General features: G+C 36.2%; 1 protein-coding gene across 1 annotated transcript in view; it reads left to right on the plus strand.

Moving 5' to 3' along the window:
• The window catches only part of USH2A (usherin), an 800,680-nt gene that overhangs the window by 364,317 nt on the left and 412,623 nt on the right, over nucleotides 1-23,740 (plus strand). Inside the window, exons 31-32 of the mRNA XM_003814150.6 lie at nucleotides 10,644-10,757; nucleotides 12,703-12,864. Coding sequence (XP_003814198.3) covers nucleotides 10,644-10,757; nucleotides 12,703-12,864 — 276 coding nt within the window. The remainder of the gene's footprint in view (nucleotides 1-10,643; nucleotides 10,758-12,702; nucleotides 12,865-23,740) is intronic.

Here is a 23,740-nt window from a genome sequence, read left to right on the forward strand (position 1 = left end):
CACTTTATGGGCCATATAAAGGGTTGTCAAGGGAACTTTAAATCACGTTATTTTTGCCTTATGCCTGATTTTGGAACTTAAACTCAGCTATGCAGAGTATCATCAATAAGATTAAATTAAATTAAAATGCTACTCTGTATATGTATGTATATGTGTATGTTATGTACATTCATATATAAATATGCTCTCTCTATATATATGTATTCTCTCTATATATATGTAACCATACTTACCTGAGAAGTCTGCAGAGAAATGACTGTAATTCAACGCCGTGAAATTTTTTTTTCTATTCAACTGAAAGTTCTTACTCCACAGTTTCTAAAACTGCCTGTGGTACTCTCTGTGCACCCATGCTATTTCTTCAATAGACAATAAGCTCCTGGAGGACAAGTTTCATGTTTTATATTTATTTTAAGCCTCGTTCACTACCTTGCTCAAGGTAGGTGATTAATACACTTATCTTAAAAGAATGAATGAAGGAATCTTTCAATTAGCAAATGTAGCTTTCTGCTACTAACCCCATAGTTAACCTAATGTTAATATTTTTTTGTGCTGAGTTGGACTGAGTATTGAACTACTAGTCCTTACTAAAGTCTCCTCAGTCTTTTATCAATAGTTCTTTAATTTTATAGAAGAATGCACAGAGCTATCACAACTTAAATGTATATTTGGAACTTAATACACATTTCCCAATAGAAAAAAATATGTTGGCAAGGTGAGACTAATAAATAACTAATAAAGACTAATTCCAAAACTTAGACCTCAGAATAGAACCCAACCACTACATATTTGAAATGAAATATAATGGAAGCCAATACTGCTGCAATGCTGATAATTATAAAGAACAGAAAATACTCATTTATTTAAAAAAGTGATCTACCATGTTCCATGCTAGTGCTAGGCCCTATCTTTGTAACATGACTTTTATAACACTAAAATATAGCCCAAGCTCTCTCTCTGAAGTATAAGATTATGTAGACAATGAAAGTTTTATAGGGAAAACCTAATAGAGATGGGTTTATCATTTTTAATTCATTATTTCACTTGAGATACTGAGAACCTAAAATAATAGCGATGAAGTTTTCTCTCACTGGTAATAGGTGTCCACAGTAAGTCAATGCAGAGGCGGGATGTTCATAGGCGAGACCCACACACTTCAACTTTTTGCTGTGTCATCCTTATGGACAAGGCTTCTACCTCATAGTTCAAGATGACTGCTTGAGCTCCTGCCATCCAGTCTGATTTTCACCCAGCAGGAAGAAATAATGGTTAAAGAATACTCACATTCATTTTAAAGACATATTTTAGAAGTTGTTCCTCCACCTCTGGTTATCTTGCGTGGCCAGAACTTAGTCACATGTCTGTACCTAGCTTCAGGGAATGTTGAAAAATGCTGTCTTTATTCCAAGTAGCCACTTGCCCAGGTAAAAAGTGCTTTTATTTTACTGAGGAAAAGGAGTATAATACATAATAAGGAGCAATTAGTAATCTTTGCCACAATAGGAAATCGTCAGAAGTAAATAAAAAGTAATTCTTTTTGTTGGTGTTATTAAAGATAAAAGCCAGTTTTTATAGTAGACCATAAATTAATATTCCAATATTTGTAGTTTATTACAAACTTTTTTTTTTTTTTTAATTTGAGATGGAATCTTGCTCTGTTGCCGAGGCTGGAGTGCATTGGCACCATCTCAGCTCACTGCAACCTGCGCCGCCCGGGTTCAAGCAATTCTCCTGTCTCAGCTTCCCAAGTAGCTGGGACTACAGGTGCATGCCACCACATCTGTTTTTTGTTTTTTGGTTTTTTTTGTTTTTGTTTTTGTTTTTTGTATTTTTAGTAGAGATGGGATTTCACTATATTGATCAGGCTGATCTCAAACTCCTGACCTCAGGTGATCCACCTACTTCAGCCTCCCAAAGTGCTGGCATTACAGGCTACAAAATATTTCTTTAAATTAAATCTTGAAAGAAACTGGTCTGAAAAAATTCACAGGACGAAAATATGGCCTATGACATAAATAGTAAAAATAGAAATGATGTAATGTTCCTGCTTAGCTAATGTAGAAAGATTTCATTAGGTAATGCAGTGTTGATGAGTTAATAGCTTTGTCTAACTCTCCTGAATACATAATGTGCCTGAACTACTGGTACATTGTGAAATCTTCAGAGAGAGTTTTTTTTAAAAAAAAAAAGTTTTTCATTTTATTTTATGCAATAAGAATTGACACCAAAGGATTTGCATTTCTTTCTGGTAACATGTTGAGCCGTAGTTAAAAATGATGAAAATATATAACTTTTGTTCTACAGTGATAATCAACTAGGCATGTCCACAATGCTTATAAACATTCAAAACAAATACTTCAAGGTTATCGATCATAGTTGATAAAGAAGAAGAATGCACAGCCAGACTTTTCTGTTTTCTACCTTTTATGATCATTTTATATTTGTGTTATATTTGGAACAAATTAAAAGGGTTATATGTATAATAAACAAAGGTCCAATATTGAACCCAATCTCTCTCTCTCTCACACACACACACACACACAAATGCACACATAGAATTTCTTATAAATCAGTCATTTTTGTAAAGGAATATTATAGGCATACAAACTTGCTCATTTTGGAGGACAAGACTTCTAATTTCTGTTTGTAGGCAATAGGTGTCAGTAATAAATTTGAACCTCTTAACACATTTTAAGGTGCATTTTAAATAAGATATTTTATAGTAAAAAGTGTGCTATTATTGTTTTTAATTGCCATTTTTCAACACTTTTCTTGTTTGTGGAACTGGAGCTTAGGTCAAATGGGAGGAGTAATGATCTTGGGGTCAGAATACAGGTTCTAATATTGGCTCTACTGCTTTTTAGCTGTCTGGACTTGAGCACCATACAGTACACTCTCTCCAATAGCAGCCTCCTCTGTACAATGGGATAACAATATCAGAGGCTTGTAGCAGGGGACCTTGGACACTGATCATAAGGGATGGCTTTCATTTCTCTTTCTTTTCTTTTCCTCTTTTCTCCTTGCCTGTCTCTCTGCTTAGTCAGGTCCAGTGTTTTCTTGAAGAGTTTCAATAATTTCAGTGTGAGACCTTTAGGTAAGGTAAAGAGTTAACACAAGCACGTGGCTTCAAACTTATTGGCAAATTAGAATAAAAATGACAAAGACTCTGTAGTTCTTCCCACAAAGGCATTGATTAAAAATTTGAGGTTAGATGTAAGCCTGCTGAGAGAATCTTAACTGGATAATACTTTGAGGTCAATTAAAATCACTGTTTAAACCATCCTCTAAGACTGGGATTAGGCCACATATTTTATAAAGAAATAAAGAATAATTTTTTTCCTGTTTGTAAGAATCAACATCTGCATAGTCTTTGATAGGTATATGATATTCTATGCTCTCTACCAAAAGTTTTAAACAAGGTCAAAAAACCCATTTGAAGGAAATTAAATGTAAGAAAAATTAGTTTTGAAGTTTCCAAGGGATTACCTTAGGTTTGGGTTAAGTGTATTTATTGTTCCACCTTTTGGGTAAAATGCAAATTGACTTTCCCTTTGTAAATATTAGAAGTCCTTATTTTTATTGAAAATATTATCCAAAAACAATAACAAATCCCACCCTCCTGGGCTAAGAACCAGAGGAGAAGCATCCTGGATATGTTTCCAGATCTCTATTAGATCGTTAAGTTTTCATCCATATTTAACAAATGTCATTATTCAGTTTCATGGGATCACTGTGTCAAAATGTCTGTGTTAGAACTTTAATTTATTTTCAGAGGTTCCTTTAAGTGGGCAGGAAGCATGGCATATTGGATTGATTACTCTCTTTAATCCATCCACTGGGTTGGTTTGGGATGTATACTTAAAAATTAGATTTTATCAGCACTGCAGCGGGATCCTCAGCCAGAAGTCTCTTCTTCTGCCCTCCTTCCCCTGGCCAGTTTTCTTTTGAAAAGTGGGCTCTTCCATTATGTCTCCAGGTAGCAGTAGCAGCTCTGCCTGTGTGGCATCCCTTACCAGATGGCCCTCTTAATAAATGTCTTGCTCTTGCCCACCCTCACTTTCTTGATCCAAATGTGAAATGCCAGCAAATAAATAAGAGCATTGTACTCTGATGAGTTCTCTTGAGATGGGGGAAAACCCTGGGGAGAGGAAGCTAGAAACAGCTTTTCTGTTTGCTGTGACTGCTCCTAATTACTGGTCAGTAGTAGAAGATATCATTTAGATGCAGTAGAATATAAAGATAAAGAAAAAAAATGAGAGATAAATTCTCCATGTTATCCCAAATGCCTTTGCTAACGTGGAAATACTCTTGGATTGTTGGAGTCCATTTGAAATATTGTGCGTGATCCTTACAAGGGGACCCCTGACTTTGGACTCAGGGTAGACAGTTGCTGCGTGCAGATTTCACCGCCAGACTAAAAGTGCAACGGAAATGAGTGGGTGATGAGAGCAGAGCAGCCAGTTCTTTAATTGAATTAAAAGCTGGGTGACATCAATGCAGACACCTGTCCAATTACAGACAGGCCAAGGTGTTTACCATTGCTGTACAAGCGATTCGAAGATGACAGAAATCTTTCCGCCCACAGATTAACATAATGAAGGAGAACAGATTACAGTGGATGCCGGCCAAACACCTTGGTTGGCAGCTGGGGGTGGGGTGGGGGAGGGAGGAGGAGTCTGCTGAAGTATGTAAGTAGAAACGGAGTCCTTTTTTCTTCTCTGAAATATGCTCGGCTTTAAAAAGGATCCATTTTGCTTTGTGTCTTAGGCTCGGTTTCCAGGCAGAGCATTTATATTTGTCTGCATTTAGTCAGAGGAGTTAATCATAAAGTTTCAACGTGAAAGCAGACTCCTCTGTTGTTTTGCTGCTTCTCAGCATACGGTGTCCCATTAGAGGTGCAAAAGCTTGCAGAGCTGGTGTCAGCTCCACAATGATTTTGTCTTAGGTCGTCAGGCTGCCTCCAATTATTAATCTTTTTCTTTGGCTCCTTTGAAACTTGAGGTTAAAGCAAAGGAAAGAGAGTGTTGGAGATAATAATGTATCAGTCAAAAGAAACAATGTCTGTCACTTTGCTTGTTCCCTGGAAGGGGCGTGGTGGGAGTCAGGCTCTCCTATAGTGAGAGAAATAGCCGAGTGGAGCTAACAGTCTGCAAAATCTTAATTTTCAGTCACCCGTCAAGTGCTCACTTTTGGTAAAACATACTAATAGCTGCTGGGATAGAGGATAAGGAAAGCAGTAAAAGGCTATGCCCTCTGTGTTCCAGGAATTCCCAAATCACTGTGAAGGACTTCTAAGTCGCAAGTTCTCTAGGCCAATGCTCTTCCCCTCTGTTAAGTGGAAACCCTGAGAGCACAGAGTTTGGAGCCATATGCAGTAGGCCTCTTAACCTTCCTACGGTGATGAGTTTCCTTCCCTTAAATCAAGTCCCTGCCCCCTGATCTTTCAGCTTGGGCTTTCTGCACCCACTGTGGCCCACAGGACTTCAATTCAAAGGGAATCTACTTACTTGACTTCAAACTCCCTTGGTGTGGCATGTCAGGATTTCTCAATGTTAGGCATTAATGCAAAATGCATTATCGCTTAGCAGTGAGAGTTATGGTCCTGCTGGTGCCAATGATCTTAATCCGGATACCCACGCTCCTGTGTTTCATGGGATACTAACACTTTTAAGACATCAATAATGCTTACTTTATGCTTATTGAATGTTTCTTCAGCTTGCCCTCTTCCATTACCTAGAGGGACTAGCAGGTTTCCTGACATGATTGGGACCATTTTCTGATTTCACAGAGTTTGTGGCTGAAAGGGAGTTTGCGAGGTCATCTGGCCTGCCTTGTAATAGGGACACTCTCAAAAAAAAAAAAAAAAGACTTCTCTGGGATGTGTCCCAAACAAAGACATTCACAACCAAACCAATTTTAAAGTTCTCCCTTTCAGGATATACTTCTTCAGTATAAAAACCCCAGGTGTCACAAGTGTCATAAAAGGCAACTACCGCATTTTCTATTTTTGGGCTTTCTGTCTAGGATTCCTTTAGATATGTCAATTCTATATTTCCCAGTATTCTTTTTAATATAATACCAAAATATATATTTAAATTAAATTTAGGCTTCCTATTATCTTGAACTGGTAAGTCTGAATCTTATAAATGTCATTGTCCACTTGGCCTGTATGCAAACATTCTTCTTTATGTATCAATCTGTTACTGTAAGAGTTCTTCTAGTTCCAATATTTTCTTATGTTAGAAACCTTGTAAAAATCAGTTATATTCTATAGCACCTTTTCCAGACGCATATAGCGGAAACATTGATAAATGCTTTTTGATGATGATATATCTTCAGAGTAACACTGTATTTTCCAGAGAGTACCTAATCTAAGTAGTACCCTGACACTTAAAGCAAAGCCATTAGGCTAACCACTCAATGATCTCAAAGGATATATCCACAATCTACATAGTCTTGGAGAGAATATGTTACTCTCTTTCTTTGGCCATGGCACAACTTTTCAACTGGAATCCATCCTGGTAAACACTACTTACTGAGAATCAAAGGAGATAAACCACGTGTCTCCAACAATAAAATGACCTTGTCTTGATTCCAAGTGAATGAAGACCACATGTTTGACCAGCCCCTTGCCCTTGCATAACCCTTAATTTTAACCTGACAGGAGGAGAAAGCACAGTGAACCATTATAGTGTTCTTCTTCCTGAAGTAGGTAATTCTAACTTGCCTTTAAGGAAAATTATCAGATGGTTTGACAAACTTTGTCTCTGACACACAGCATGATGAACAAGATTCCCTACTGGAAATAGAAAAGAAATGGCACTCCAGCCTTAGAAGATGCAGCACATTTTTTGAAAGTGTGATTTACAAGCCATCTAAAACCTTCCATCTTGGATCCAAAGTTGGCAAGAACCAAAACATCAGCTTTCTTCTTTTTCTTTCTTTCTTTCTTTCTTTTTTTTTTTTTTTTTTCTCTGTTTTCTATTTTTCAGCTCTCATTTCTCAGGGCTTATTATTGTTTCACCGGGCTTGAAATGGGAAATGTGAGCACTTTGATAAATGGCTTGAAAGATGATCTAGTTTCTCTCCAGCATCTTTCTTTAAGAGTCTCAGGGTTTTTTCTATGAAATACAATACAATTTGGTAAAGATCTCTACCAAATCAAAGCTGAAGAAAGCAAGTTTGCTGAGATGAGCAGTGCTTGCTTTTAAGGTCCTTAAAATATGGAGTGGCTAAAATTAATAAAAGACTCTCACTATACACATGTTATACACAACGTAACTCCTTTAGTGAAGACAAGAAACATTAAATAAAACACTAAAGATCACTTAGTGAGTTGTGAACTCAGGATCTGGTTTGATACAATCCCTCTGAAAGTCTATAGAATACCCTTCCTGATAACTTGATGTAGCAATTAAAATTTCAACATTGCACTCTAGTTATGATTTGGAAAGAAATGTCTTAGTATAAGGAATTTTATAAAGCCAGGCTGTAAAATTGCACAATCATAGAGCTGCTTTTATGTTTCTCCATGATAATACTTCCTGAATGTACAACACATCTTCATGCTAATGATTTCAGATAACCAACCTGTATATCAGCATTCTTTCTTTTTGGGCATGGTGTTCCTATGCCTCAGCTGAAGCATGCTCATCTATGAAGGGTGCTGCTTTTCACATATGCCCCATAGGTTAAGTGATGATAAAGGGAAACTAGCCTCATATTTCAACATGCTTTTCTTATTGACATTAGGATTAAAAGTCTTATTCTCTGGGGGCTGATTCATTTCTTGTTAGCGTGGCGTTATACTAATTCAGCCGTGCAAATCATCTTATTTAGAATCTTACGGTAGTTTCCAACTTGGCAATAGGAAAGACATGGCAAATGCCAAAGATTTGCTAAAGATAGAATGGCTAAAACACATTTTATGATGATACTTTAGTTTTGAGCCTGGAATTTGGGGATCGTGGTGGAGGCATTACAAAATGGAAAAATGAAGCTTACATAATTATTTAGAATGTTGATTCTTGGTTGGGGCACATTGAGTATGAAATACCAGTGAGACATCAAGGTGTGGATACATGGCCTGCAGATAGAAACCCAGAACCAGGGCTTGGGAGAGATGTGAAGTCTGTAGATACAAATGTGATCACTGAAAGATAAGGCTTAATAAGCTAGCAAAGGCGAGTGTTTAGAAAAAGAAAGAAGCTTGACAACAACCCAACCTTGAGAAACAAAAGCTATTTAAGAGACTGTGAGAGGAACATGAGTCAGTAAAGGAAACAAAGGAGTTCTCAGTAGTTTAGGAGAACAACTAAAAAGTTCAATGTCACAGAAGGAAGTTGAGGGAGGATAAGGACTGAGGAAGGGCTATTTGATTTGGTATTTAAGGGATCACTGCTGATCTTTAAAAGATACAAAGCGTCGGCCAGGCACAGTGGCTCACGCCTGTAATCCCAGCACTTTGGGAGGCCGAGGCGGGCGGATCACGAGGTCAGGAGATCGAGACCATCCTGGCTAACACGGTGAAACCCCATCTCTACTAAAAATACAAAAAAATTAGCCGGGCGTGGTGGCGGGTGCCTGCAGTCCCAGCTACTGTGGAGGCTGAGGCAGGAGAATGGCTCCAACCTGGGAGGCAGAGCTTGCAGTGAGCCGAGATGGTGCCACAGCACTCCAGCCTGGGCAACTGAGCGAGACTCTGTCTCAAAAAAAAAAAAAAAGAAAGAAAGAAAAAGATACAAATCGTCTAGTAGCATGTAGAGGCAGAAATTGAGTTGCAATGGTAGCCTAAATTGGAATGGCATAGCTCTGCACTAGAGCTCTTGACTGGCAATACTCCATGTTAAGTATTCTAAAGTCCTGAACTTGTTCAGTCCTAAAACTAACCCTTTGAGGTAAGTACTATATTATCCCCATCTCACATGTGAGGCCTGCAAGGCCTTTCCTTCAAGACCGAGATTATTATTATCTGTTTACAGACAAGGAAACTAAGGCACAGAAGTCTGAACAACTTGCCCACGTACATATGGCCAATCGGCAGCAGATTTGGCATTTGGAGCCAGCAATCTGGCCTGAGCATCGGTGCCCTTTCCCCACTACTCCATTATGAAGATGTGCATGTGATAATGTTAGCTTGCTTTTAAGCCATTTGGTGGAAGAAGAAATAACTTCTTAAAAGAAAGTAAACTCAGAACGTGGGTCATGATCTGGGAGATTTAACAGGAAATGACAATCGCAGGGGCAGGAATGAGAGAAAGCAGGAGGTTCTGACACGAGAGGGTTTTGAAATTAGAGCTGAATTTGGCATGAGATGGTCACACATGTGTGTATATTAGTTCGTTGGCTTGCTGTCTTCTTTGGCCATGAGCTAAGATGACGGTGCCAAGTGGACGAATATTTTCATGTAGAAGCATGGCAGACAGGATTCAGTAGCCCACGGAGATGCCTGGGTCGTTGCTGGAATGAAGACTTAGAGACAGCCCTAGGGACTAAGGGCAAGTGGGAGGTGTCAAAGCAAACAACTGGTCTTTGCTCCATCCTGGCTTGTTGATCTTTTAATTCTTTAAATTTTCTACTGGGGAGGGAAATTATGGAAACATGTATATTAAAATTTGTGTTTGAATGATGAAAGCTGTCATCAAAATTGGCACCTTAAAGCAGTAATGTATTCTCTGAGCGATTGAAGGTTTCATCAATAAAGAGACACCACGAGTGGGGCCATCTTTTTATAAAAATAGTGATAATCTATGTGGTTAGGATTAAAGATTGCTCTGAAAAACGTCTTTGCAGAAAAACAGTGGTGAGCAAAAGCACAAGTTATATTTTGGATTTTTTTTAATTCACAGGATTAACTAAATAAGGAGTCTCTGCCTTGCTTATGAACACTAGTAAACAAAATGTGTTTTCATTTCTACACATACTTTTAATTGCTGAACAAATCTCATATATCTACCAGCAAGCCATGTTAATTCAATACTTCCATGTGTAACACTTCCATTTAAGACAGGTGTCTTAATTAAATAAACTAATAATTTTGCAAGTAGAAGTACAAAAGCATAATTATCTAATTTGCTAATTGTTCAACTATGTTAATTTGCATACTTGTTAGCTACAACATAAACAAATGGTTTGTATATGTATGGCCTACTGTTAAAATAATGAAGCCACTCTTGGGAGTAGCATTTTTAAAGTGTGTTAATAGGTGCCCTATAAAAAGGACTCCTTAGTTAAATACGGTTGAAAAATGCTAGGTTAATGAAAATTGAATAGTTTTGTTTCCGCAGGAGGTCTAGGGTCCTGGAATGAGATAATATATATCTTAGCTATTGGAAACACTGTGCTCTGCCTCACGAACTATATGTGGAACCCCCTCCCCATTTTAATGGGAGAAACATCAGATGCTGTTTGAGAGCTGTTTTAACAATAAGTTGGTCTCACAATTTTTTCTCATGCGTCCTTCCATTCAACAATCAGCAGAAAGGTAGGAAAATGACTGAAAGAGGAATATGTTTTTGATTTCTGTCTCTGGTCTCTTTGTTTTTGCTCTCTCTCTTATAGACACACACACAGATATACACACAATGCTCTTTATTGATGCTTATGGTAAACATGCAACCCTCTTTTGTCCCTTTTTATTATAGGCATATTGACAGGCTTGCTACCCTTCAAAAACTATGCAGTAACCCTAACTGCTTGCACTTTGGCTGGTTGTACTGAGAGCTCACATGCATTGAACATCTCTACTCCACAAGAAGGTAAAGTAATTTCAAAGGTCTTGACTTCCACATTTCAGTCATGAATAATAAAATAGGAGAAGAGCTAAATGCTATAAGGCCATTTGCTGGCAAACCCCAACCTAATTTGATGACAAAGTGCATTGCCAGGCCATAATTGCTCCATTTTTTGGGGGGGTGCGAAAATGAATCAAACTCCATACCCTTTAATGACATGCATCTTTAATAGCTGTAATGCAGATTAATGGGCTTTTTAATTGCTGTTACATTGTTCATGCAAGAGCCTTGTCATTAATATGAAGCATCTGAAAGATTAATGAAAGCTTCCTCATTTTACTATGGCTCAGAAGTAAATCTAGAGACAGTCTGACTAAAAAGAATTGATTGTATGGCACAGTATGAAATTGAGAATCAAACGGTTGATTTCCATGGTCTTTTTTAACTGCTAAACAGCAGCACAGGCAACAATTATTTCAGTATGATGAAACCTCCAAATGCCAATTGAGGCATTATTAATCACTGCTTAGTTCCTTCCGACTTAAGTCTCACTTCTGTTGTACTTGGAACTTACAAACTGTTGGCATAAATTAAGGTTTCAGAAAGCATATGTTAAGAAGGCAGTGAGAAAGAGAAAATATTTTAGCACGCCAAAGTGAAAGCTTTGCTCAAGCATCAGAATGCATCACTTCAAGAAATAACAGCTCTCAAAACATTTGAAGCATTGTTACTTCATATTTCTCTATTCTGGATAAGAGGAATTGTACATTTCTTATACTGTCTAGTTGAAAAGTTCTTTAGGAGATTTAAACGCTTGATCTTTAGGGAAAAAGAGTCAGCCAGTCTTTCTCTCTCTCTCTTTCCCAGTATCTATATATTCCCCCCTTCCTCTTTTAAACCCTTTACCAAGCACCACTTGCACTGAAGATATGTAACAGAAAGGAAGACATGGACCCATAGGATGAAACCAGGACAGGATAAATGACTTTGTAAAATCCTTCTTGTGACCCTTTATATGCTGTATTTTTTACCTAAACCATTCAGACTCCCCTCACCTGAACTATGCTGTCAGTGACCCAGCCTCAGCATTTTCTCCATCTGGTCTACTGGTAATAGCACTGTTTTTGTTGTATCATTGCATCTGCTGAGGACATGATTATCATCCCCTCTTACAAGGACTTTGACCAGCCTCAGTATGGGACAAATGGCCCTATGTTGCATTATTTTCTCTGTATCCACTAAATCCTTTGTCCAGGGTTTACCTGGTACCGTTCATACCAATTTCAAGCTAAGCCCCAGAGAGATCCCTGCTCTTGTTTAGTTTATATTTCCTTTTTTATTTTTAAAGACACTCCCAAACTTCTAAATATCCACAAAGTAATTCTGAATTTACTAAATGATAGAGGAGTTTAGGAAAATTTTTAAAAAATGTTTAGTTCTTAGGACCCCCAATTCATTGACAACTATATAAAATAAACAGCTCTTTTTAAAAAAATATGCACGAAAGTTTTCATATGTAATTGACTAATTTGGTTATGCAAGCTCTGGCAATTCTTATCATTACATATAGGTTTTTAAAAATTTATATTATGAACCACATTCACCAGCATTACTCATCTCAGATCACAAGCTCCATGAGGCTAGGGGACTCTATCTGCTTAATTTGCTTTAATAGGTACAGTCCCACATAGAGATTATGGGTTAATAGTACTTTTGGTGGAGTAACACAAGCATCAGTCAAGTGAACTAGTGTAAGTACTCCTCATCCATCATTGACACAAATTCTCGTAAATGTGGGACAGTTATTTAACACTGTTCCTAAAGCAATTACTGACAAGCTGCCCACGAATCGGGAATATTTCCATGCATGGGATTTCAGGTTTATTCCATGATTTATTGGTTTGGGTCTGAAAAGTTTGAATTAGAAAAGTAAACTAAAATTAGACTCAATAAATCTTTTCTTCCACAGCCCCACAAGAAGTTCAGCCACCAGTAGCCAAATCCCTTCCCAGTTCTTTGCTGCTCTCCTGGAACCCACCCAAAAAGGCAAATGGTATTATAACTCAGTACTGTTTATACATGGATGGGAGGCTGATCTATTCAGGCAGTGAGGAGAACTACACAGTCACAGGTAAGACCTCTAGAGTTATCAGTGAATTGTTATAGTCTATATTCAAATATAAACATACATATAGTTGGCTCTCGATATTCAGGGGTTCCATATCTGCAAATTTAATCAAGAATGCTTAGGAAATATGTGAAAAAAGATAACAACAGAACAATTAAAAATAATATAAATTCTAAAAACATAGTATAACAACTATTTACATAGCATTTACATTGTATTAGGTATTCTAAGGAATCTAGAGATGATTTAAAGTATACAGGAGGATGTGGATAGCCTATATGCAAATAATACACCACATTGTAACGGGGACTTGAGCATCCATGAATTTTGGTATCAGTAGAGGGTCCTGGAACCAATCTCTCATTGATATTGAGGAGTGACTGCACACACACACACACACACACACACACACACACACACACACACACACCAGATAAATAGAGTCTATAGTTATCTGAAAATGTGTTTTTGAAATTGGGTTGCTTATTTTTATCTCCTGTTAATCACTCCAATTGTATGATCTTGAAGGTCATATTAGATTCATGGTGAAACTGAAGCTAAAAAAAATGGAAAAGTGCTCATGTTACCTCCCTCCACCCAGGGCTGTCCTACTGCGTGTTCTCTTCTATAGAGCCCACCACCCCTTACCTAAATCCTTCTAGCAATTACCTTTGCTCAGATGCAGAGGAGGCCTGGAAATGCACAAATGTGCTAAGCACAAAGAGCTCAGCACATGACTTCTCTGACTTCAGCAGACCACAAGGATTGAAATTGGGAGCCAGTGTTTTCCCAATCAGGCTCACAGTGTCCAGTTGGATCAATGACATCATCAAATAAATTTCTCTCTCACATGAGCTATTAGAGTGGTGCAAAAGTAGTTGTGGTTTTTGCCATTGAAATTAATTACTTCTGTACCACACGAATACTTTAAAATCCTCACTAATGTGTAATAGTCTTAAGACTCAGAAGTGTGACTCAGTGTGGTTTGAATTTTAGATCTGAGAGGAAACATACATAGTATATCTGCCCATATCATATTATAAAGTGTGATGATACTGAAATAAAATGAAGTAAATTGTTGAAAAACTTTCTAAATACAGAAGACTTGCATTATGTGTGCTGCCTGTACTGTGTTTATATTTGTATTATACTTATAGTGGTTTTGTATTTCATATTATTTTATATACTGTATGTGACTCTCATGAGAGACATTATTAATCAAATGTTGATTGATGAAAAAACCAAGGCCTAGAGATATTAACTTCTTCATAAAGGTCATAACAAGTTCGAGTCAGAGGTAGGATGAATTATTTATGTATTCACTAACTCACATTAATGCCAGGTACTGAGGTTGTAATAGGGAACTGGCCAGACACTGTCCCTCTTCTCTTGGTGCTCACAGCTTCATGGGGGCACATGTAGATGCTGGAGCAAGTCGTGTGGACAGGGCTGTGTATTCATCCAGTTGCGTTCTCAGGTTTACATTTTTTTGGCCCCCCTCTAGTCTGAGAACCTTAAAAGGACAAGAACAATTACTTTTATATTTTATTCATAATTGGATAGAATTCCATAATATTTATTCTACAACATAGGTATTATTTTACACCCCAATTTTACAAGTGAAGAAACTGAGGCAAAGAAGGATTAAGTAACCCAAGGTCACACAGCTTGAGTCGGAGGCTTTGGTACTAACCCAAACATTCCGGCTGTGTTGAAGAATGTGGTCTTAAAAACAAGTGTTTTAACTTGTCTTAGTTTCTGAATTTGTAAAATGGTGTTAATTACATTTTCCAGTATTTTAAAGAGAATTAGAACTATATATAAAATATATAACATGTCATTAGCAATTGGTAAAGAGAAGTTATAATTGTTATCTCCTGTACAACACAGAGTTCATTGTAAAAACTGAATAGGTTAATATTACTCCAACAGTATCTGATGGCATGATTTTAACTAAAAATTATAAACCACAGAAGTTATTTCAGAAAAAATTAAATCACACCATGGAAGTAACTTTACATATATTACATCTTTGAACCTTTACATATATTACATTTTCACATATATTACATCTTTGATGTAACATATTAATAATTAACATACAAAGCACTTCTGTGACCAAGAGGTAACATTGCATGTAATGGGATATCATAACTTTTAGAACCAGAATAGACATGTCCTCTGAGAATCCTTTTGCTCCCCACGTGTGACACAGGTATGCCCCGTATGCTTACTGATTACCTTTATATTACATCGCTGCTTTTTGTTTGTGTCATCTTGAATAGGACTGTTTGTTTGTTCATTGGTTTGCCCTGCTGAACCATAATGATCATTAAGGACACAACTATATTTGTTTTTTTCATTACTGCATCTCTTGGACCTATCACAGAGTGGGAATGGAATAAAAAGTGTTAAAGGAGTGAAAGAATGAAGTCAGATGATTCCTGGGAATAAAAACAAGAAGATAGCAAAGGGGAACTGATGGAGGATAGGATTAGGGTAGGAATAAGGCAATAGAGAAGAGAGAAAAATGGAAAAGATACAGCCAGGGGAAGAGAAACTAAGACCCCTTCCATGCGCCTAAACGAAAGCTGTATCAGTCCACAGGGAAGTGGTGCAGCTAATGGCAGGTCTCAAACTGTGGGCCTTGACTCTTTCCAAAATGTACAGAACTCCATATGAGGTTACACTGGACAAAACCGGAAAAAGGGCAGTGTAGGGAGAGGAGGAAGAATTCACATCAATTTCTAATACCACCTGCAAAATGACACTGAATTATGTATTTTGTTTGTTTGAATTATCAAGAACGCCATGTGACTATAGGCCCTGAAGAAAGATTGTGGTAAATGGCACCATAGTGTATTATTACAATAGAAGCCCCAAATATAAAGAAAGTGAAATATTTTTAAAGTGCCTACATCCATGTTTTCTTGCTACAGTGGTAATAGATTGATTCTTCAATGGTTTTCAATCTTTATGTAATATTTTAAAGAATATATCTCCAATACTACCCATAGCATTTTTTTTTCTGCTGTAGCTTTCTTGGCATTTCATAAGCCACTATGTTCCTTGTTGCTTTCATCCCCAAATAGTTTAAGATATGAAGCATATTGGGACTGCAATGCTGGTCAAGGAGGGGAAATAAACTGAGAAAGTTAATATGGGGTTCAAAGATGCACATGATTATTCTAACTTTATAGCTAGAAAAACTGAGACCTAGATGGGTTAAGAAACTCTAGTCAGTAATCAGAGGAACTAATTCAAATGTAGATCTGTCTGGCCCCAAATCCTCTACTTTTAATTTCTATACATTCTGCTTGTTGCTCATATTTTATTTTCCCTTGCCAGAACTCTAAAAGAAAGACCCCAGAACACCTGTATTAGTCTGCTAGGGCTGCCGTGTCAAAATAACAAAACTGGGTGACTTTAATAGAAACGTATTTCTCACAGTCTGGAGGCTGAAAGTCCGAGACCAAGATGTCGGCAAGCTTGATTTATCCTGAGTCTCTTTCCGTGGCTTGCAGATAGTGGCCTCCTCACTGTAGGTGCACATGGCCTTTCTTTCAGGTGACTTCATCCTTGGTATTTTTTCCTCTTCCTCTGAGGATGCCAGTCCTATTGGATGAGGTTCCCACTCTTATGACCACAGATTTTATATCAGTGATATGGACTAAGTTCAGGTCATTTATATTTTTAAAGTTTAGACTCTCAGAGAAGACTAAATAGGAAAGGGACTCTGTCTGTCTGAAGTCAGCAAGGGAGAAGGCTGTGGAGAAACTGATCTAGCCATTGGGGTGGGCTTTAGCTTCTATGGGCACTTTAAGTCTACACCATAACATGTATCTATCTACAATGCTATTGGTACTTACTGCTTGTCTTTGTGTCAGGGTATTTGTGACATAGTATCTTTTCCACACTGAGTGGCTTGTGGGTAGAACTTCTATTCATGATGTCTGATGATTTCAATAATAGTGTCAGTTTAGGTCTACTAAAGTGGATCTGTATAGAGCTGAAATGTCTCTTCATAGAGAAACTGAGAAGTGGAAGACAGAGTTTACTAGATAGGGAAAATAATTGATAATATATTTAATTATAAAAGTGATAAATTCTTACAGAAGATAATTTAAAACATGCAGACAAGTAATACCTGAGAATCCTGTCATATAGAAACTCATAATATTTGATGGAATTCCTTCTACTACTTTATTCATATTAACAAAATTGAGCTATAACCTATGTATGATATTGAATATTTACATATTCCCTTATTGTATTATGACTATATCCTATCATTAAACATTTTTGTAAAAATATTTTGAAATGTTTTGAATAACATTATATTCCATCTCATATAGCATATAATGGATATTTATTAATGCATTTAACCATTTGAGCAATAGTATCTAATCTATCTCTATTTTAAATATCTTGACATAGATATTCTTATACATAAATCTTTATTTGCTAGGTTCCTAGAAGAATAGCTAAATCAAAGGTAATGAACATTTACAGAATGTTTGATATAGTTTGTCACATTATTCCAGGAAAGTTGTCAGCAGTGAATTTTATATTCTTAAATATTTGATTATTTTACCCAAAAAAGTTATTTTATTTTAATTTGCATTTTAAAGTACTAGTTACAGTGAATACTTTTCTGAATAATTATTAACCTTTTATATTTTCCTTTCATTCATCTAATCACATTCTTGATGAGCAAAAATTTAATTGGGGTAAGGAATAATTCTGAGACTTCTCCACGAGCTATCCTGTTTTTTCTGGTTACAATCACCCACACTGTTTAAAATGTTTTACCCTCTACAATATCAGAAACTTCCCTACTAACTTGGTTTAATGTCCCCTCCTAAATATTCAAAGTGTCAACAATTTTTTTCTCACTCCTACTTCATTTACTTGTAGTTTCCCTTTAGGTTTCCATATAGAATCGACATTCTTCCCGTAGGGTTTGCCAGTGGATCTTGCTGCCATGGTGGGCACAAGCAAAGTAAATGCATTTCAATTCAGAAGCCACTTAGCATCCAGGTGACTTGGATTTTTTTTCTTCTTTTTCTTAAATATGAAGCATTAAAAGTCAAAGGCATTGCTGCACCTTGAGTTAGTACAAAATTTATTTTAAAATGCATACAGTTCAAATTTTTTACCTTGCTTAGGCCATAAGCTAGTAGTATGGTGGGTCAGTTCTGACACTGAAAAATGAATCCAGTTAGAGAACCTCCCGAAGGCTGTTGATGTTTGCTATAATAAATAACACACACTTTAAGTCAAACTTTTTCATTCTGTATTCAAAGGTAATGGATTTTTCGTAACCATAGTAACCTTGGTGTATTTCTGGATAAATACGTGAGGTATATACATTCTAGTTTTATTTTTGAATATAAACTACCACATTATATATTACTAATAATATGAAAAATAGGATGTAGGTTAGTATAATGACAGCTTAAACTAGTATGCATTTTTCTTCTGCAAAAAATAAATATTTATCAAAAGTATAGGTTCAATTAATTTTTCTCCCAGTTTTGTGGTATTCTGGTGGTGCCATTTATCTTTTTTTTGCAAGATCTCCATTAATCTCTTATTTCTGTCCCATAACAGATTTTTAAGAATTTTGAGGTAAGAACAATTGTACTTTAAAGCTTATGATTAAAAACATAATCGAAAGATTGAAGGACCTATATTGATATCACTAGCAGAGCTATTGTGGGCCACTTAAGATGTATGTATACAGTACATTCCCAAACAAGTAGACAAAAGAAATCCTTCATGAGACTGTTCAACATACCAGGATTGTTTCAAAGTTCAGGCTGGACAGCACCTGATTGATGATGACTATCCAGACTGTAGCCACAGATTATTCTTATTTTAAACGAGCACCCTACCAGAAACTGGCCGTTTTTAAGAAGTTTATAAGATGTTTCCAAAAAGCCTACAAACTTTTTAGAAACAAAAATAGCAAGATGGTGCTAATCAGGACAAGTCTCCACCAAACCCGGCAAGGAGGTTAATGCGAGTTGTGCTTCCTAGTTAGAAAATACTATCTGAATTGCTTTTGGTTAAGCCAACCTAAGCCATTGCTGTGGATAATGACTAGAACTCCGAAAGAGGAAAGGTTAATAGGGACATTATAGAAAAATAGCAACTATCTCACACCAAGCCATAACTCATGTGTGTTTTCAAATGTATCATCTGATAAATCTACATAGTCATCTTATAGTTAAATAAGAGTGACTGATATCTAGAACCATAGATAGTGTCTTCCCACTGCTGTTCCATCAGGACCTGGATTTATATCACTAAGACTGAGGCAGTAAGATATAGATAATAGCAGTGTAATGAGTGTGTGCATGCATGTGTGTGTGTGTGTGTAATTGAGAGACAGAAAAATAGAGAGAGGGTAGAAAGGCAGATGTGGGCAGGGGGAAAGAGGGAGGAAAAGTGGATGAATTCTGGTAAAATCATATGGGCAATAATTATTTATGTCTAACCAACTAAAAGTGCTAAAACTTTTTTTTTTGGTCTTATTTGCCAAGGTCAAAGAGAACTATGTGTAAATAGCAAAATAGAAATGCTCATCTGAAACTTTCCAAACACTTAAGTCTTACGATGAGAAATTTATTGACAAAGAAGCTGTATTGCTTATGGCACAATAAAAACACATTTAAAGGTTAGGCACTTCTATCTGAATGTTATAAGGAACCTTATCAGCACTCTACAAATTTGAGCTAAATTATACTCATTCACACCAATGGCTTACAAAAGGTCTTTTCTTAGCAAAATAGAATTTTACTTTAACCTAGATATTTTCTTTATTTTGCATATTTAAATATCACATTGCAGTACATTGAAATAACTCCTCTTACATAAAAATACTATTACCTAAAGGAATGCTGTTAACACACCTGTGTTCTGTTACAAGCTCTAATATTAATAAAGCAGAGCATGTGAGGATTTCCAGGTAAGACGATGGTCTCATCCATGAGTCACCATGCCACTCTATTACAAACGAGGTCATACCATGTTTCCCTTTGATGTCTCAGTCATATAGTATTAAATTGTACAAAGTCTGAGAAACTTTAAGGACACGAAGGAACAAAAGTCAAGCTATGCAATAAGTAGAGCCTTCAAAGCCAAATTACTAAGCTACTAACTCTGTGACCAGAGACTCCAGAATAGTTGTTCAAGGTTGTTCTATATACCAGATCTTTCGGTTAATGAACAGTGGATGCTGTACTCTCAAGAGTCTTATTCATCGAGCAACAAAGGGTCAAATGAAATGAAATAACTTGTACAGAATGTTTGAATATCAGTTGTGGTTAGCTGTAAACAATACAACCTAAGTGTCGTTCTTCCATTAAGGTGCTTCTATAATGCACCCGTATGTGAAGAAATAAAATATGTTTAAATTTACATTTTAAGACGCGTACCCAAATATTATATGATCTGTTAACCTAATTAAGGAATATTATGTTCATAAATGATAGGGAAAGATTCTATGCTTAAAGGGATTTTAGAAGAATCATGGGAATAATATTCAGTTAGAAAAGCAATGGAGTTAAATGCTGGAAAGATAATGGAATATGTCCTTCAGTTGAAAGTGTTACAAATAGAGGTGTCCTATTATTTTCAGCATTTTGAGAGTTGCTATGATCTTTTACGTATGTTTTAAAGTGCTTAAATTGAGTTATAAATTAATACAGAAAAGTGGACACATCTTAAGGGTACAGCTTGACGGATATTTACAAAGGAAACACATCTATGGAATCTGTACCCAAAACAAGAAACAGAACATTGTCAGCACCCTGTAAAGCTCCTCATTTTGTGGCCTCAAATCTTGACTCAGGTGATTGCTTTCCTGAGTGTTGACACCATAAACTGATTTTGCTAATTTTGTACTCAATATAAATAGAATAAGAAAGTGGAGGGGGGGGGGGCCTTCAAAAAAGCTTATGGAAAATGCATATTATGAAAAATGCGAGGATTTCAATTTTTTCCACCAAAATAAACTCATACTAACTTGTTATAACATTCCCGAACCGGATCTAGTTTGAGGTGGTAAGAAAGATAAGACATCAGTCTGAAACAAGCCCCTACCAGGGCAACGTGAATTCAGTAAAATTGAAGCAAGGACAAATATCAAATTTCTGGTGAAGCTTGCATAGAGGAATAGTGAAATCACTGATGTTTTACAAAAAGTTTTTGAGGACAATGCCCCAAAGAGATCGGCAGTTTACAAGTGGATAACTCATTTTCCTTAAAGGACAAGGAACAAGACAGTATTAAAGATGAAGCCTGCAGTGGCAGACCATCCACATCAATTTAGAAGGGAAAATATTCATTTTGTCTGTTTCCTAATTGAGGAAGACAAACAATTAACAAACAACCAACATCATACACATCTCAATTGGTTCACTTTGTACAACTCTGACTGAAAAATTAAAGTTGAGGACATTAAACTTAGCAACCTAACACAGGAACGGAAAACCAAATACCACATGTTCTCACTTATAAGTGAGAGCTAAATGATGAGACTCATGGACACATAAAGGGGAACTACACATACTGGGGCTTTTCAGAGGGTGGAGGGTAGCAGGAGGGAGAGGATTAAGAAAAAAAACCTAATGGGTACTAGACTTAATACCTGGGTGATGAAATAATCTGTACAACAAACCCCCATGACACAAGGTTACCTATGTAACAAGCCTGCCCTTGTACCCCTAAACTTAAAATAAAAGTTAAAAAAAAGTTGAGTAAACTTTCTACTTAGTGGGTGCCAAAACTGTTGCACCCAGATCAGCTACAGACAAGAGTAGAGCTTTCAATGGAAATTTTAAACAGGTGGAATCAATATCCTGAAACATTTTATCAAATAATTGTAATAGGAGTTGAAATATGGCTTTACCAGTACAATCCTGAAAACAAAGAACAATCAAAGCAATGGCTACTAAGAGGTGGAAGTGGTTCACTCAAAGCAAAATTGGACCAGTCAAGAGCAAAGGTCATGGCAAAAGTTTTTTGGGGATGCTTGAGGCGTTTTGCTTGTTGGTTTTCTGGAGGACCAAAAAACAATAACATCTGCTAATGATGACAGTGTTTTGAGAATGTTAGCCAAAGCTTTAGCATTAAAATGCCCAGGACAGCTTCACTAGAGTCCTTCTTCACCGTGATGATGCCCCTGCTCATTCCTCTCATTGAACATGAGAAATTGTATGACAGTTTTCACGGAAAATCATTAGGATCTTACAGTTCTGATTTGGTTCCTTCTGACTTCTTTTCGTTTCCTAATCTTAAAAAAATCTTTAAAGAGCACCCATTTTTCTTCAGTTAATAATGTAAAAAAGACTGCATTGACATGTTTAAATTCCCAGAACAGTCAGTTATTCAGAGATGGACTAAGTGGCTGGTATCATCACTTACAACAATGTCTTGACCTTGATTGAGCTTATGTTGAGAAACAAAGTTATATTTTTATTTTTTAATTCCATTTTCCATGAAATTTTTGTAGTTCCCTTATATGTTCTCTTTTGTCACTGTCTTTTTTTTAGAGATATAGGAGGGAGAGTAAATCAGTGCAACAATTTTTTGTGTTCCTGTACCTACATTCAGAACCCTCTGATCTACAGGCAATTGCTAAGATGTTGTTAGTTGTTAAATTCCTGTTTTCCAGAAAGCCATTGGAAAATTTGCAAACTGAAACATCTACCTCTTTCTCCAAGTTCAGATCTAGAAAATAATTATAGAAATGCTTCATCTGTGCAATTAGAATTTAGCACATGAAGTCACTGACCCGTGTACACTAGCAACAAACAAACCATATAAACCATTCTGAGTTTCCAACAATGTAAAGTTGTGTGACCATAAAGTTTATGATGCTGTAGAAAAATATTTAATTTGGAAAGATAACAACAAATATTTTACACATATTTGAGTCTAATTCGTTAAAATATATGTGTATATACATAGATATATATACATGGATGTGTACATATACACATATAGGTATGTCCCCATATGGATATATACCAAAATACTAATAGTGATTATCTCTTAATAATGGGAGTCTGGTATTGCTTTTTTTCTTTTCCTTGAGAGTCTTTCAATCTTTTAAATTCTCTACAGTTTGGATATTAGAAGTCAGATTCTTTTTGTAATGTTATTCCCAATTTTAATATATGTGATAAAATTGATAGAAAGGAAAGACATTTTGGGAACCTGACTACACTTAACCATTAATACTTATCTCTAGTTTTCCCTAGTCTTCACCTTATATTTAATCAGGTTGATCGTCTTACTAATTTCCTTCTAGCCAATACCATAGATGACCTCTAGCACTATCTACCACCATCAAAACGTTATGTATATTTGATGATCTACCTCAATTCCCCCACATCTTCATTTGATTCATAGACTCTTCCATATCAAATTCCTACACATTTGTCATTTGGACACATTCTATCTTGCAATATTGACTTATTTTAAAAGGAGTAAATTTTGATTAAAAATAAGAATGTAAGTGCATTGGGTACAGTTATTATGCCATTATTTATTTTCAAAATTTCTGTAATATCTCACATAGGAATAAGGACCCAACTGGCATCCAACAAACTCACTGAATTGAGTTGAATGAATTAAGTTGAAAAAACACTGAGACTCAGTAAATTAATATTTTAGAGAAAATAACAATAAATACCAATGCATAATTTGGATATAATTAACATGCTAAACTTGGTAAACAATTTTATTGAGGTAGGCTATTCCTGTAGCTTAGGATTTTTCATTTAATCATCCAATATATAGCAAATATATACAAATATTTGTTGTTCAATTATGTGTTTTAGCTTGCTAAGACTATTGTAGCAAAGTA

Source organism: Pan paniscus, chromosome 1 (genome assembly GCF_029289425.2).
Source record: "Pan paniscus chromosome 1, NHGRI_mPanPan1-v2.0_pri, whole genome shotgun sequence".
Classification (NCBI taxonomy): Eukaryota; Metazoa; Chordata; class Mammalia; order Primates; family Hominidae; genus Pan; species Pan paniscus.